Source organism: Panthera leo, chromosome B3 (assembly GCF_018350215.1).
Source record: "Panthera leo isolate Ple1 chromosome B3, P.leo_Ple1_pat1.1, whole genome shotgun sequence".
Lineage (NCBI taxonomy): Eukaryota > Metazoa > Chordata > Mammalia > Carnivora > Felidae > Panthera > Panthera leo.
Genome location: NC_056684.1, coordinates 121,020,326 through 121,036,408, shown reverse-complemented (window position 1 = coordinate 121,036,408; position 16,083 = coordinate 121,020,326). Strand labels below are relative to the sequence as shown.

The 16,083-nt window shown below is 46.9% G+C and overlaps 2 protein-coding genes across 7 annotated transcripts in view; one reads left to right on the top strand and one right to left on the bottom strand.

Annotated features, from left to right (window-relative positions):
• LRRC74A (leucine rich repeat containing 74A) overlaps positions 1 to 8,647 on the bottom strand; it is a 33,365-nt gene extending 24,718 nt beyond the window's left edge. For 3 of the 6 annotated variants that reach the window (XM_042943883.1, XM_042943877.1, XM_042943879.1), the window contains exons 1-4: positions 8,261 to 8,647; positions 6,376 to 6,504; positions 3,526 to 3,698; positions 637 to 744 (exon numbers count right to left, since the gene is read on the bottom strand). In XM_042943883.1, the coding sequence (XP_042799817.1) occupies positions 637 to 744; positions 3,526 to 3,698; positions 6,376 to 6,504; positions 8,261 to 8,297 (447 nt within the window). In that variant the 5' untranslated portion in view covers positions 8,298 to 8,647. The remainder of the gene's footprint in view (positions 1 to 636; positions 745 to 3,525; positions 3,699 to 6,375; positions 6,505 to 8,260) is intronic. The other 3 variants (XM_042943881.1, XM_042943880.1, XM_042943882.1) reach the window with 3 other exon arrangements.
• A 524-nt stretch (positions 8,648 to 9,171) lies between these two features.
• The window catches only part of ANGEL1 (angel homolog 1), a 38,372-nt gene continuing 31,460 nt past the window's right edge, over positions 9,172 to 16,083 (top strand). Inside the window, exon 1 of the mRNA XM_042943873.1 lies at positions 9,172 to 9,253. The gene's annotated coding sequence lies outside the window, so the exon portion shown is untranslated. The remainder of the gene's footprint in view (positions 9,254 to 16,083) is intronic.

Sequence of the window (16,083 nt, the reverse complement as noted above, 5' to 3'; positions counted from 1 at the left end):
CGAGTAATTCATCGTTATAAATTCCATTCATTGATTGGTGAAGCATGAATGAATCTGCTGGGGACACCCAGGGATACAAATGGACACATTCCTTTCAGGCGAGTGGGAGGGACGTTCATATAAACCAGACATTATTATCTTAATTGTTTCTCCCCTCTCTTTCCCCCCCCCCTTTTTTTTGTGTGTGTGTGTGTGTGTGGTAAAAATAGACATAACACAACATTTACCATCTTAGCTGTTTTTAAGGGTATAGCTCCGTGGTCTCAAGTGTATTCACCTGGCTGTGCAACTATCACCATCATCTATCTCCAGGCACATTGTGTTTGATGAGAGTATTTCGTGTCTTTATTTTAAGTTCACTTTAGAGTGACTCTGCAGAAATAAGGGCTTATAAGGTGCAGACAGAATTGGTTTCTTAGGGTTCCTGGGACCACAGGGAACACAGCTCCCCTCGCAACCCTCCCCGCGGCCAGCCTCGGATGTGTGGCCCTCCTCTGAGGAGTCACATCTGGAGGAGAGGGCCTCCAGGCTGCAGAAAGCCGGAGGCTGGCCAGGGCTTGGGCAGGGGCCCCTGGCCCGTGTCGGGTGTGTTCCGAGAGCCCAGGTGGTAGGGATCGGCAGAGCAGAGCACGGTACCAAGTCTTGCAGGTAGTAGTTCTCTTGCAGCATCTGCACCAGGCTCAAGGTGCCCTCCTCCATGATACAGTTGTCTGCCAGCTCCAGGGTGACAACACTCGTGTTGGACTTCAGCCGCCACAAGAGGAGGGGGAGAAAGACAGAGGTAGTCGGCGACCTAGTCAGTTCCCTGCCCTTTCCCAGATCCCGTCCTCTCTCTTGACCGTCCCAGCCTTTTCAGAGGGTACGGAGAGCCAGGCTAGCAATTCTGGAGAAAGCACAGGGATGATCCATCCCGCTGAGTTTTGCTAGCACGATATGCTTATTCTGGGCACCTCCACCAAAGGGGGCTCTGCAGGGGAATTTCGAAAGGGGACATTAAAACGATGAAATCCTGGGGCGCCCCGGGTGGCTCAGTCAGTTAGTCAAGCCTCCAACTTCGGCTCAGGTCATGATCTCAGGGTTCGTGAGTTTGAGCCCCACATCGGGCTCTGGGCTGACAGTGTGGAGCCTGGAGCCTGCTTCAGATTCTGTGTCTCCCTCTCTCTCTGCCCCTCCCCCGCTCGTACTCTGTCTCTCTCTCAAAGATAATAAAGATTAAAAAAAATTTTTTTAAGTAAAAAAAACAATGAAATCCCCAAAAAGTGTGGGGCACAGGGATGAGCTAAACAGACTGTAGCTCTTTCTCAGGGAGGAGAGAAGCTGTGACCTACTCTGACATTAAGGAGAAGTTGATGCCTTTAATAAATTATTTAAACATAAGGCATTTACTGTGCCTGTTTCTTTCACAGGTCTTTCTTCTAGTTTAGGCTCTGGCTTATCTGGTACTTTCTTTCAGTCAGGACGTTGTCCCAAGGCTGTTCGGAAGGACCTGGATTTCAGTCTTAAGTATCCACATCCAAGCTAGTCAGCACTCCCACATGCAGCAAGGTGAGAGGAAGCGACGTGCAGCACGAGGGCCCGGGGTCAGCTCTAGTCAGGACTGTTATTCTTCCCTTCCCCACCTCAGTTCCGGTGCAGAAAGGTATGAAGAATAGACACATCTTTGGATTTGGGTATTCTCAAAGTGCACCAAGCGGCGGGAGAGGCAGCCACCGGGAAGGAGTCCTAGCCACCCCCGCAAAGGGCAAATGTGACGGCTCAGATAACGCAGTGCCTAACAGTCCACCCAGGGCCTTCACCAAGTGCCTTCTGGCCTCAGCTCTCCGAGGTGGGCAAAATTACATTGTGTGCAGAGGCAAGGGTCAAGGCTCAGGGGGCCAGGTGTCAGTCAGTGCCCAGCATCGGGGGCTGGACGACCAGCTGCATAGTCACCCTGGGGACCAGCACAGTGTGTGGGGCAGTGGGCAGAGCCCGCACCAGGCCTGCCCACACTCACGTCACACAGGCCAGTGGCCGCTGGTTACTCTTTGTGCCAGTTTCTGGAGAAACAAGGATGAGCAGAGGACGTCCCTGCACCCCGCCAAGCACGAGGGCGTCGAGGCAGGCAGGTGAGAGATGGACGGGAAGCATGAGATATGAGCACTACCATCAGCGTGCTTTTAAGCCGAGCCAGGGAAACACAACATGTGCAAAGTTAAACAGTACAAAAAGATAAATAACAGTTCAATCCCCCAGCATGTCACAGTGATTAATTGTCAAATTAGTGACACAGAGAATCAGGGAAAAAGAAACTCCCCCCAAACAGAAACTGTTGTTACTAAGAGACAAGCAGCCCAAGTCCCGAGAGAATTGCATGATCCGGTTTTTTCGTGAAACTCATGCCGTAATGGTGCATTCCTAACACCTCATTAATCAGTCTTTCAACACTCAATAAATTTCAAGATGCCTTTGTTCTTTCTGTGCTCTTCCCTTCTTTCCTCCCTCCTCCAGAAAGCAGCACAATCTCACATTTCACGTGGCCTCTTAATGGGCATGTGCCAAATGCAAATGCTATGATATTTCCCAAAATGAATGCTTTTTTTTTTAAATCAAACTTTCTCTTTACCGTCCTAAATGAACAGGCAGTGTTGTGCTGACATACAGTTGTTACATGATCTGTTTTTCTGGGATGGAAGCTGGTTTGTATACAAGCAATTATAATTATATAAGGCTATGATGAATTCAAGGTCAAGTCCTTGGTTGCTCATGCCAGGCTGAGAGAGAGAGAGAGAGAGAAAAAGAGAGAGAGAGAGAGAGAGAGGACATTATTCCTATGGGAAAACATGAGTTATTCTACAGTGTGATCTTTTAAGAATTGCAACATTGCAAAATGGGGCGCCTGGGTGGCTCAGTTGGTTAGGCGTCCGACTTCGGCTCAGGTCATGATCTCACGGTCCGTGAGTTCGAGCCCCACGTCGGGCTCTGTGCTGACAGCTCAGAGCCTGGAGCCTGCTTCCGATTCTGTGTCTCCCTCTCTCTCTGACCCTCCCCTGTTCATGCTCTGTCTCTCTCTGTCTCAAAAATAAATAAACATTAAACAAACAAAAAAAGAAAGTGGCTGCACTATTTAAAAAAAAAAAAAAAAGAATTGCAACATTGCAAAAGGCAAACTTTGAATAGAACAGCTCAGTAGTGAACACCTTTATAGCAAAGGTGAGCTTTGGAATTGAGATCCAGGCTGGCATTTTGTATTATGCACCAGCATTAGTGACAAGCCGAGCCACTTACCTGTGGCTGCTGCCTTTGCTTCCTGAATCAGAAAGAGCATAGACTTCCAAAGCCAAGGTCCCTAGCAGCCCCCTTCCCAGGAGCCAGTGGGGCATCCATGCCTATTACGTAAATCGACTGGCAGTCAAACAGAGCCTAGGGCAGGGCGGGCATAAAGCTTGCAATTTAGGATCCCATGGGGGGTCTCTCTGAGTCTTGAGCCCACTACTCTGTCAACCCCCACCTCTACCCATCATCAAGGGCCCCCATTAGCATGCTCACCACCAGGGCTATGGCAATAGCCTTGGTACCACTGGGTCCCAGCCCATGGTGGTTGAGGTTCATGTAGGACTCCTCCATGTTCCGGATAAAGTAGGAGACGGGCACTACACCCACCAGTTTGCAGGCCTCCAGGTACAGCTCCCTTTGTCCGGTGGTGAAAAGTTTCTCCGTATCTATACAAAAAAATGGAGGAAGTGGGGTTTTTCTTCCACCTTTGCCTCATTTCTCCTCTAACCCTGGGCCGAGTGTGCTTCTGCCCGGTGTCCCCTCTGCCTGAGGATGTCCCTGTGGGTGTGTGTGGTGGAGGGCAGCTCTAATCGGAAGATGGCCAGAGGCGGGAGAGGGAGACCCAAACTCCAGAAAGCCCCAAATCTCCCTCTGAGTAAGAGATAAGGCCCCAAGTTTTAGGCCCCAAGCCTTCCCAGGAGAGGGAGCAGCATGCCCACACCTTCCTGTGTTGCCCACATCCAGGACTGATTATCAAGGATGCATAAAGGCCAGCTCTCTTGTCCACCTTGGGATGGCTCTGAAAGGCCAAACCAAAAGCTGATTTGTGACGGCTGAAGGAACCCTATTTGTTTCAGTTTCACTACCACTATTGAACTGAGAGCCACGAATAAAGCTTTACTAAAGATTTAGAGATTCCAACTTTCAAAACCCCAAGTGGGACTGAGTGGGCTTCTCAAGGTGGCAAATCACTGCAAGATGGAAAGACCTCCCCAAATCACGTGGAAACAAAGTTGTATTTGAATTGATACTCCTCTTTCAAAGACTTGTATGTCATTTTTCCTGACAAAAAGGACTATTGTGTCTACTTTACCAATGACAAATCTAGCCGCAAATCACACACAGCTCATCAGTGCTAACACCAGCTACCAGAATTGGGGACTTTATCTCTCCGTTCCAAGCTCTTGGGGCCTTTGTTCCTTGGACTTTAGATGGGTCTGGCTCGTGGTCAATGGGCCTCCCTGGATTCCATATGCCCTCACAGCTGTGTCCTCATTAAGTGGGTCCCTTCAACAGCTGGGCCTCCCATGGCTAGCTGGGGTCTAAGCGTGCATCTGTGATCCCTTTGGATGCCAGGGCCTTTAGCCAACCCACCTCGGACATTTTACGAGGCAGACAACGTGAGCTTTGTTGGTGAACAGACAACTTTACGAGGAGGCTCACTCTGCAGGCACAGCTTCTAACTGGCCTTCTCTTTGGGATGGTTGTAGGGTAGGCTCTCTCAAGCTCGGCGCTGCTGACATTTTGAGTTGGGTCATTCTCTGTTGCAAGGCGCTGTCTTGAGTGGTGAAGGATATTTAGCAGGATTCCTGGCCTCTGCCAGTGAGATGCCAGTAGCATCCCCTCCCCCCACCCCCCCGGGGTTGCCAAATGTCACCTGGGGTGCAAAATCGCCTCTAAGTGAGGACTGCTGTCGCATAAGCAAAACTGCACGTGGCAGGTGCCCAACTTCTGCCTTCTCTCCCTCTTCTGTAGCCTCACTGCCAGCTTGCTGTTCCACCGGGGGCTCACGTCTCAGGCCAGCTCAGAGAAGCCCTCCGGCCCCATTCCCAGCTCCTCAGCACCAGGGGGCACCAGCTGCTGGAGCAGCTGGGCCCTGAGTTTCTGCCCCAGCACAGCCTAGCTGCCGGTAGAGATTCTTCTTTGCCAAGGCAGGCGGTAGGTAACCCCCACCTTTGTCCTCGACACTAATTCTGCTCTGTTTCACTCTGCTGACCCTTTCTAGCTGTAGTCGCTATGGTTATATTTTAGAGGCAGCTGGCAACCGTGTTATCTCTTGTGGGGAGCTGGGGGGGGGGTGGAGGGAAGACGCGACAGAAGCAGGAGTCTGGGACAAAACATCCAGTTTCTATCTGCCACCCCCCCAACCAGGTAAAGGTCCGGGTTGAAACCAACATCAGCACATTAGCGGCAGCCTGGACGTGGAAAAGAAGTCAGAAAAAGCAACGAGATGAGGGCGGGGGCAGGGAGGAGGCATATGGGGAGGGGAAGTTGTACGCTGGCCACTGGAGGGAGGTATATGAACGGACTGACCCAGCCGCCAGAACACAGGAGACGAAGGCAATGGGCTAGCCTCAGCCTGGAAGTTCCGGGCTGGCCTTTCAGGTGGGGCGAGCCATGTGCTCATCTTGCTTCACAGGTGTTCTTGGCACTTCCCTCCCTGGGGAAATGGAGAGGGCGAAGAGGGTGGAGGCATTGTTTGCAATAACACAGTCTTTGCTGCAGCTCAGCCGGCCCTCTTCCTCCCCACCCCCACAGGGCACACTTGGCTTCGCCCAGAGCAAACTCTCAAGTAGGGGAACCAAGAACTCTAATGTGAGTAAAAAGTCACCGGGTTGCAAGAGGGGCCACAGATGGTCCAGCGGCCCCCACAACACCGAGCACGAAGGCAGATCAGCAGAGCAGCGTGAACAGGGGATCAGCAAACATTGGCAGCTCTCTGTGGCCTTGGGCAACTCATACAATCTCCTTAAGCCTTAGTCTCCTCCTCTTTAAAAGGAGGGTAATGATGACAACCTCCTGGGATTATTGCAAAGAGGACATAAGATGCCACACGTGGAAACTTTTAGAAAACCGGAAATCCCTGTGTAAGTACTGGTTCCACTTTCAACAAGCTGATGCGACCACTCTGCTCAGCAGGTAGGCCATGAGCACGGGGCAGCTGCTGCCACCAGGCCAGCCTCGAAGAGGACATGGCATAAGACTGCCCCAGAGGTTGCTGCCATGTTCCTTCTGTGGGGTGGCCCACTGGGCAGAACCACGGCCGACCCGGGACAGCTGAGGTCTCCAGCTTCTGAGGAAGGAGGCGCACCCCCACCCTGTCCACTAAGCGCCCACGGTCACCTTCGATCTCCAGGTCTGTTTCTGAGCTCTCCCCGCCTGGCTTCTCTTTTTCTCCAGCCACAGAGGCCTCAGCCTCACAGTAGAAGGTCTCGTCACTGTTCTGTGCTGCCGGCTCGGTTTCAGGTTCATCTAGAAGAACAACTCATCTCCTTGATTCTGGAAATGAAACCTGAGGGCCTCTCAGGTGAAGTCTACCTGTGGCTTCTCCTCCCACCCCCACCCCCTTCCTTTGCCAGCTAGGTCCTGGAGGACCTCCCCCCACCAGCCAAGGACCTGCAGTGTGCATTCAGTCCCGTCAGGGACTCCATTCTACAAGCCCTCCCTCTCGGACACAGGGCCACTGCCTGATCGTCTGTAGAGTCTTGTGCTAAACACCCTCTCATGTCCTCTGCAGACTCCCTGCTCATTCCCTGCTTTGGGCTCGTGTCAGAGATTGGCTCTTTGCCACTATTTTCCTTCTTGTCGGCTTGGGTGGGGTTCAGGGTCTGCTTTACTCTTTCAGGGAGAGGGTGTGTGCCGATGCCTAGGCTGCCTCATTGGCAGGCACAAACGATGTTGCAGAAGGCGAGGGGCAGGGCAGAGCGGGTGACTTGGGACATCCGTAAAATGCAAGGGAACACAAGCAGTCCCAAGGAGAAAGAAGGATAACTTGATCCCTAAGAATTTGACCTAGCTTCTCTTCCTTCCAATCCAACATTTATTTTAGGATCATGAAGAAGGAAGAGCTGGGGGGGGGGGGGGGAGGGGAGGTGCCTGGGTGGCTCAGTCGGTTAAGCGTCTGACTTTGGCTCAAGTCATAATCTCACGGTTCATGAGTTTGAGTCCCGCATCTGGTTCACTACTGTCAGCGCAGAGCCTGTTTGGGATCCTCTGTTGCCCTCTCTCTGCCCCTCCCTTGCTTGCACTCTCTCTCAAAAATAAATAAACATTAAAACAAAAAAGGAGGAAGAGCTTGCAAAATCTTGCTGGGGTTGAAACTAGTTGCTATGATTAAATACACATGTCCTAAGCTTCCCTTATAGCAGTCCCGATACTTTGCTGGACCTGAGTTTTCTGCTGCTGGACCACTGATCTGGGACTAGGATGAGTTCCTGAAAGCCACACATAGGAGTCTAGAGCTACTCCTCCCACATCCACAGGATGCAGTGTTTGGGGGAGCCATGCTGTACCAGCAGGTAACCCATCAAAACGTAGCCAATCTACTCTTTGGGTGGACTGAGCATTTGTGGCAGGGGTCCCCAGCTTTAACCACCCAAGTTCTCAGATGGTGGGCTTCCTAATAAGTTCATGCAGATGTTTTCTTAGTCCTTCTCCGTACACCAAGCTCCAGGAATTATTTCCGAGACTGTAAGACAAGGTCTGTGTGATAAGGGGTGGAAGTAATAGTGGCCCAGCAGTTAGAAGATATACAGCAGCTTAGCCATCAAATGCAGCCATCAAAAAGTTATGACTTTCTGAGTCTCAATAATCTCATTAGACACACAATTTTAGAATTCCATCCAACCAGTAGAATGCTATTATGTGTTCAACGGGCTCTCTGGGAAAAAAAAAAAAAAAATCCTTGATTTGTAAAGTTAGCCAATTCAGGTGGGGTCAATATTCCCAGTATGGCTGATTTCAAACTACCAACATGACATCAGACAGCTCACAAAGCGGAAATTAAAGTTGGCCAGAGCTAGTACGAGCCAATTCCAGCATAGCATTGCCTCCAACTGTCTCATTCCCTGTTTGGGAGGCCCTGAGGCCAAGTTGACGTAACACATCATCCCAATTCTAGAGGATCCCGGGTGAGGAGGGAAGGGGGCTTCAGGGTCCCTGTGATCACTGGGTGTTATAGAGACAGCCCAGAAGGGCCTGAGTGGTGAGAGATGGGATGCCTGTTCACCTTTTGTCTCAGGCTCAAGAGGTTCATCATTGTCCATGGCGCCAGGGCCCTCTCGGGGGCCACTGTCCACTTCTTGTCACCTTTCTGCCGCTTCCCTAAGAAGCACACCCGTCCATTCACTTCTGCCTCAAACTTCGTGCACCCTGCCCTCACACAGACAAATCCCAGGGGGGCTGTAGTTATTCTTCCTCCCCAGCAAGCCTGGAGAGAGTGGGCTTTGGTGGGAAGAGGACATGCGTGGATTTGACCCCAACTCTGTCTGGGAGAAGCAGCTACTTGCTGAGATCATCAGGGAGAGTGGTATGGCTCTATTCCCGGGAGCCCTGTCAAAAGGATGCCCACCCTCCTGCGACTTTGTGACTTAAGAGCCACTTTAATGTCACCTCTTCAACATTCCATGACCTCATGCAGCCATTGTGATCCACACGGGTGGACCTGGCAACAGCCAGCCTCCCGCCCTCTTGGTGGCTCTGGCAGTCCTCTTTCCTCATATGTCCACTGGGGCCGAGCCCGGGCTCGGCTGTGAGTGGGCAGGTGTTGTGGGGGGGCCTCTTGGTGGTGGTGTTTCCCTCTGAGTCGGGAGCAAACCCAAGCCCCTTAGTCAGGTGACTGTGAAGACGCACCACCATGTTCTTCTCTCAAGGTGGTTGTGCTTCAGGTACGAAATATTTCAGTGATGGGTGAAGTCAGTTTTCTTGTACCCTGTTCTCATTCCTTTTTTCTTTCCCCCTTGGGAGAGTATCCTCAACGTTGGAGCAGAAGATCAAAAGCAAAGCACGACAAACATATGCTCTATCACTACAATTTGTTGCAGCCGAAGTACTGTTCAATCCAAACTACTGGGCTGCCTAACTTGAAACCACTCAACCATCATTCCCGCGCTTGGCTGTTTTCACATGTCTTGGAGTTGAAGTTCACTTGCAGTTTACTATCAAGAGAATCTGGAGGCGTGTTTGTTCCTTCTTGATAAGCTTCCAGCACATCAACGGTCAGGTCAGTGACTGGAGGGCTTGGGGACACGGAAATCCCTCTTTGCCACTCAGAAGAATGAGGAACATCTGGGAATTTGTGTAGGGAGAACATAGTTAGAGGCTTGGACCAAAAGAAACATGTGCATCTGACACGTTACTCATTCCTTCAGGCATTTGTTCTGAAAAATATTTATAGAGCATCTATTATGTAAAAGGCACTATGCTAGGCACCACTGTGGGGAGGGAATGCAGACATGATTATGGCTTGGACCCTTCAAGGCATGTATGATACAAGATAGAAATTGACACAGCTACTCCTAGGGTATGAGGGTTGTGGGCAAATATTTTTGGCAGAGCTCCTGTTCACATAAAGAATTGGAGTCACCCCAAATCAGCATGGCCACACCAGTCTAGGGGTCCCATCTCATGTAGTTCCTTGAAAGAAACACCAAATAGACCAGGGGGACTGGTCAACTCCCACGATGATTTGGTAAGCATGAGTCCTGGAGACTCTTTGGGCATCTGGTCTACGCCATGCTGGCAAAGAGGATAGAAAATGTCCTTAAAGGAGAAAAATGGGGACTGGAGAGTATGTAGATCCTGGTCTAAACTCTAGGTACTCTGCCTAAACAGCACCATGTGGTCTCAGGCCCCAAGGGCAAATTAGAAAATTTGGGGGAAAGCACTCTAGCCACCAGCCAGAGGCACCAGGCAGTACTGGAAATTGATAAGGATCATGAGGGAGATTTGCTGGGAGTTCAAGGGAAAGTGAGGTTTCTTCATGCTGCGGAGCATTTGTGGGCTCTGCACAAGTAGAGTCCTGGCAAAAGGCATTTCTAGGAAGGCAGAATAAAGGAAGGAAACAGAGCCCAAGGTGGGTTTGGAGGAGTATAGGGTGCAAAGAGTAATGGGAAAAAGAGGAGCAAAAGGAACACGAGCTATTTCATAAATAGATTCAAATGCAGTGAAAAGTCAATAGAAAGCCACTGAAGATTTTTGAACAGGAGCATGATTTAATCAGGGCTTCTCTTTATAATGATGGGCAGCAATTATTTACTTATTTGGGGAAGAGTTCATTCTGGAGAAATAAAAATGTTCAGGAACCACAATTTAAAAATTTTGTATCTTTTTAGAAATCATGAAATGTAATACCTTCAACTTCTTTTCATGTGTTATTTTGAAAGTTTATTATTATTATATCCTGTTTTAATTCAAGTTCTAATTTTGAAATATTTTGGATTATAGCAGAGTTACAAAAATAGTAGAGTTCCCGTATACTCTTCATCCAGCTTTCCCTTGTGTTAACATCTTGCACAGAAACATTACCAAAACTGAGGAATTAACAGTGCTACAATGCTATTGACTACATTACAGACCATTTTTATATTTTATCGGTTTTTTCACTAATGTCCATTCTTTGTTCCAGGATCCCACACTGTGTTATCACGTCTCTCCCAAAATATGACATTTCTTTAGTCTTTGTCTCTCATGACCTTGACCCCTTATAGAAAGTACTGGTCAGATATTTTGTGTAATGTCCCTCAATTTGCGCTTGTCTGATGTTTTCTCACGATTACTGGGAAGGGTGCCAAAGTTGATGTGCCCTTCTCAGTGTGTATCAGGGACACATGATATCAATATGTATCACATCGATCTCTTGGTCAGGGTGGTATCTGCTGGGTTTATCTACTGTAAAGTTCTTTTCCCCTTTGTAATTAATACATATTTTGGAGAAGATATTTTATGCAAATATCTTATTTCTGCTTAAAATTTTTGTTCAATAATTTTAATATCATAAAATTAAAAAAAAATTTAAACATTTTAAAAAATGTTTACTTATTTATTTTGAGGTGGGGAGGGGCAGAGAGAGAGAGAGAAAGAGAGAGAGAGAGAGAGAGGAGGGAGAGAATCCCAAGCAGGCTCCATGCAGACAGTGTGGAGCCTGACATGGGGCTCCCATCCCATGAAACTGTGAGATCATGACCCGAGCTGAAATCAAGAGTTGGATGCTTAACCAACTGAGCCACCCGGGCACCCCAGCACCCATGGATTTTATTGAGATCTTGCCTCAACAAGTACTATTGTCGTGTTCTAAGGGTGATTTTCTGTTCCTGCCATCCTTCTACCTTTGTTAATTGGAACTTTGTAAGAAAGAGTGGTCCCTTTCCCTCATTTATTTATTTGGTTGTTTATATTAATAGGGATCATGGATGCTTATTTTATTATTCGGGTTACAGTACAATGCTATCATTATTTTGCTGTTCACATTCCAACTTTGGCTATGAGAGCTCATTCAGGCTGGCCCCGGTGCCCTTTTCACATGCTCTCCGCCTTTCATTTTTATTTGTTTGCTCATATCACAGGCATCAAGCACTTTTCCCAGGAGAGTGAAAACCTAGATGTGGGTGCTGGCATGCTCATCACCGTTAAGTTCTTACTGCTTCTCGTCATTTTCAGTGGGTAGAGTGAGGAAATGGGTGCTAGCATGTATGTATGGGTACTGACCTGCGTATAACACACATCTGTATTTATTTCTATACCCATCTATCTATACGTATGTGAAACAAAAGCCACGGATACACCAATACCTCTGCTTGTAAGGCAGCACCACAGGAGACATTCATGTCTTTCCCCAGTGCGTATTTGTCACTTCTTTCTCGTCAAGAAACCCGGCTCTCGTTTTCTACCATATATATGTACTTATTTGCTCATCTCTAGTATACATACAAAATAGTTTCAGGATTGGTAAACCATAACAGGGGAAACAAATTTACCAACTAGAATACAGTATTTATTGTGTAGGGGTTTTTGTTTTTTGTGAGTGTGTGTTCATCCTTATGTATCCAGTTAAGACACTTGCCCTGCCCCCCGAATTATCTAGGTCTACTCTTTCTTCCTAGCCCCTTCGTTGTGGTTATTTGATGTATTTGTAACATAGGTGCACTTGTCACAGCCTGCGTTTCGTCTTTCCCCGCTTATCTTGGTTGATTTTACTTGATTTACATACAGCAACATCCACTTCGTGCAGCACGGTTCTGTAGGTTTCAACAAATGCAGAGAATCATGTGTTTACTACCATGCTTCCACTCAAAACACTTCCATCACCCCCAACTTTCCCTCATGCTGCCCCTTTATGATTAAGCCCTTCCCCCAACCTAACCCCCAGCAATCATTGTTCCGTTTCCAACATTATGGTTTTACCTTTTCCGGAGTCATATAAATGAAATCATACAATGTGTAGTTTTGGGGGTGGCTTCTTTCATTTAAGATTTATCCTTATTGTTGCATGAAGCTGTAGCTTGTTGTTCCTTTTTATTGCGGAGTAATATTCCACTGTAGGATGTCCCACACTTATCCATTCACCTGCTAGCTCTTCATTTTTTCCCTTTCTTGGTGATTATGAACAAAGCAGCTATAAACCATCACATACAGGTTTTTGTGTGAACGTAAGATTTCATTCCTCTTGAGTATTAAATACCCAGGAGTGGCATTGTCACGTGTATATAGCAGGTGTATGTTTAACCTTGAAACCACCATGTTGTTACCCGAAGTCCAAAGGGGGTGTACCGATTTGAATTCTCAGTAGGAAGATATGGTAGGATCAGTTGCTCGACATTCTCGCTAACACTTGATTATGTTTTTGGGTTTTTTCGCCATTCATATATCTTCTTTATCGTTTGTTCAGATGTTTTGCCCATTTTAAGTTGGGTGGTTTATTTTCCGATGGAGTTTTGAGAGTCCTTGATATATTCTGAAGTCCTTTGTCAGAAATGTGGTTTCGCTTCTTATCCTTAACAGTGTCTTTCACAGAGAACACACTTCAATTTTGATAAAGTCAAATAATTTTGATAATTTTTCAGAATCCATAATCAAAACATTTTCAAAATTTATCAAAATTATCAATTTTTTTTTCTTTTATGGATCATGTTTTTGGGGTCATAGCTAAACTTTCTGCCCACCCCAAGTTCGTGTAGATTTCCTCCTGTGTTGCATCATAGAAGCTTTACAGTTTTAGTGTTTACATTTAGGTCTGGGATCCACTAAAATTTATGGTAACATAAAATGTATCGTTTTAACCCTTTTAAAGGACACAATTCAGTGGCATTAAGCACATTAACAATGCTGTATAACCATCACCATTTCTCCATTTAATTGCCTTTCTACCACCGTCAAAAGTCTGTTGACTATATGTATCCTTTGGTGTTATTTGTGGGGCTAGCATTTCAGACTGTATAACCAGCATGTTACATTCCATCTAATCAAAATGTTGTACTTTTAAACTACTAATTTGTGAGATGAGCCCCTGAGGCGCTCGGAGGTAGGCGTAAGGCATTTAGGGGGCGGCAGGTAAACTAACTCTATAGTTAATCCACAGAGCAGGGACAAAAGAGAGTCCCTGGGGAGGAGGGGAGCTGTGATTTTGACTTGGAATGAGTCAAAGAGAATGTCACCCTGGGTGAGGTATGGCCAGTTACTAAGAGAATGAAAATTTCTTCCTTTATAGCCAATTTTATTGCTACAACACTTCCACTAGTGGGGAACACGGCAGAGGGACCCTTTACTATCCTATAAGCTATCATTTATATGGCACTTGTAAGTGACCACACTGTTCTGTAGAGTTTACATTTAAATTGTCTATTATTATGCTATTATGAGATACTATGTTTAAAATTTTTTTAATGTTATTTTTTGAGAGAGAGAGAGAAAGAGAGGCAGAGTGCCAGTGGGAGAGGGGCATATGAGATACTATTTTTTAAACTTTTATTTATTTATTTTGAGGGGGGAGGGGCAGAGAGAGAGGGAGAGAGAGAACCCCAAGGCTTGGCACAGAGCCTGATGCGGGGCTTGACCCCATGGCTCAGACCTGAGCCAAAATCAGGAATCAGATGCTCAACCAACTGGGCCACCCAGATACCCTGAGATACTATTTTTTATTACCATTTTACAGAGGAGGAAACTGAGCACAGAGAGGCTAAGTAAGTAGCCCACGATCACACAGCTAAAAAGTGGCAGAACTGGGATATAGATGAAGTCTGGCTGCAAAGCCCATGCTGCCTCTCTGCACTGACCCCCTTGCTGTTAATTTAACATGGCAAGGTTGTTCTCCTTTCAGGACAGCTGCTGTTCATGGTTTAGAAGGGTCTGGGTGCAGGTGATATATTTCAAGAATTGTCAAACTATAGTAGAGTATATATAGAGGACCAACTCTGGACCACTGCTTGTTTTGTAAATAAAGTTTTCTAAAAATACAGTCACTATCACTCATTTAGGTATACCTGTTGCTGCCTTCATGCAGTCACATGGCAAAGTCAAGCAGTTGCTACAGAGACCCATGGCCTGCAAAGCCAAAAATATTTCCTGTCTGGTCCTTTAAGGAAAAGTTTGCCATTGTATTTGATAGCCACTAGCATAAAATCATAAGATAATGAAGGTTCCAGCTCTCCAAGGAAAGAATGGAGGGAAAAGAATCCAAGAAAGTTGGCAGAAACCATGTTAGAAGGCAAGATGAGGAAGCACATGGCCACCTGGGTAGCTCAGTCAGTTGGGCAACTGACTCTTGGTTTTGGCTCGGGTCATGATCTCACGGTTCATGGGATCGAGCCCCACGGTGGGCTCTGTGCTGACAGCATGGAGCCTGCTTAGGATTCTTTCTTTCTCTCTCTCTCTCTCTCTCTCTCTCTCCCCCCTCCTCTCTTTGCCCCTCAAAATAAATAAACAAACATATTTTAAAAATTAGGAAGCAAAACCAAAGAAAGAAACAGATGCCATTATTATTAGATGTAATACGATCCCATTTTATGCAAGGGCTTTTCAAAACAATGATAGTTGTAAATCAAGTGAGATTTCAAATATGAGGGGGTCTTTTCCTCTTGCACTGCTGGTGGGAATGCAAACTGGTGCAGCCACTCTGGAAAACAGTGTGGAGGTTCCTTAAAAAATTAAAAATAGATCTACCCTATGACCCAGCAACAGCACTGCTAGGAATTTACCCAAGGGATACAGGAGTGCTGATACATAGGGGCACTTGTACCCCAATGTTTATAGCAGCACTTTCAACAATAGCCAAATTATGGAAAGAGCCTAAATGTCCATCAACTGATGAATGGATAAAGAAGTTGTGGTTTATATACACAATGGAATACTACTTGGCAATGAGAAAGAATGAAATATGGCCTTTTGTAGCAACATGGATGGAACTGGAGAGTGTTATGCTAAGTGAAATAAGTTATACAGAGAAAGAAAGATACCATATGTTTTTACTCTTATGTGGATCCTGAGAAACTTAACAGAAGACCATGGGGGAGGGAAAGGGGAAAAAAAAAGAGAGGGAGGGAGGGAGGCAACCCATAAGAGACTCTTAAAAACTGAGAATAAACTGAGGGTTGATGGGGGGGTGGAAGGGAGGGGAAAGTGGGTGATGGGCATGAAGGAGGGCACCTATTGGGATGAGCACAGAGTGTTGTATGGAAACCAATTTGACAATACATTTCATATTAAAAATAAATAAAAAGAAAAAAAATGGCAAATATGAGGGGGTCTTTGAAAGAAAGGCACTTGCAGAATGATAAAGCAAGAACTGCCCCATTATGTGTCTACTTTTGCAAGTGTGGATTTTATTATGCTTGGTTTCCTTATGAAACTGAAGCTCTTCATTCATTCGGTGTGTTGAATGCCCTAGTGCTGGGCTAGGCGAGGGGAACAGAGTGGTGAACCTCATGAGGGGCACTGATGAGTAAAAAGATAGTGACCGTGTTGGGTCCAGAATAAGCAAGGATGAGAGAAAAGCAAAGAGGAGGAGGCTGCTGGTCCAGCCTGGGGGCAGTGGTACGTTTGTGTGGGGGTGGTGTTGGA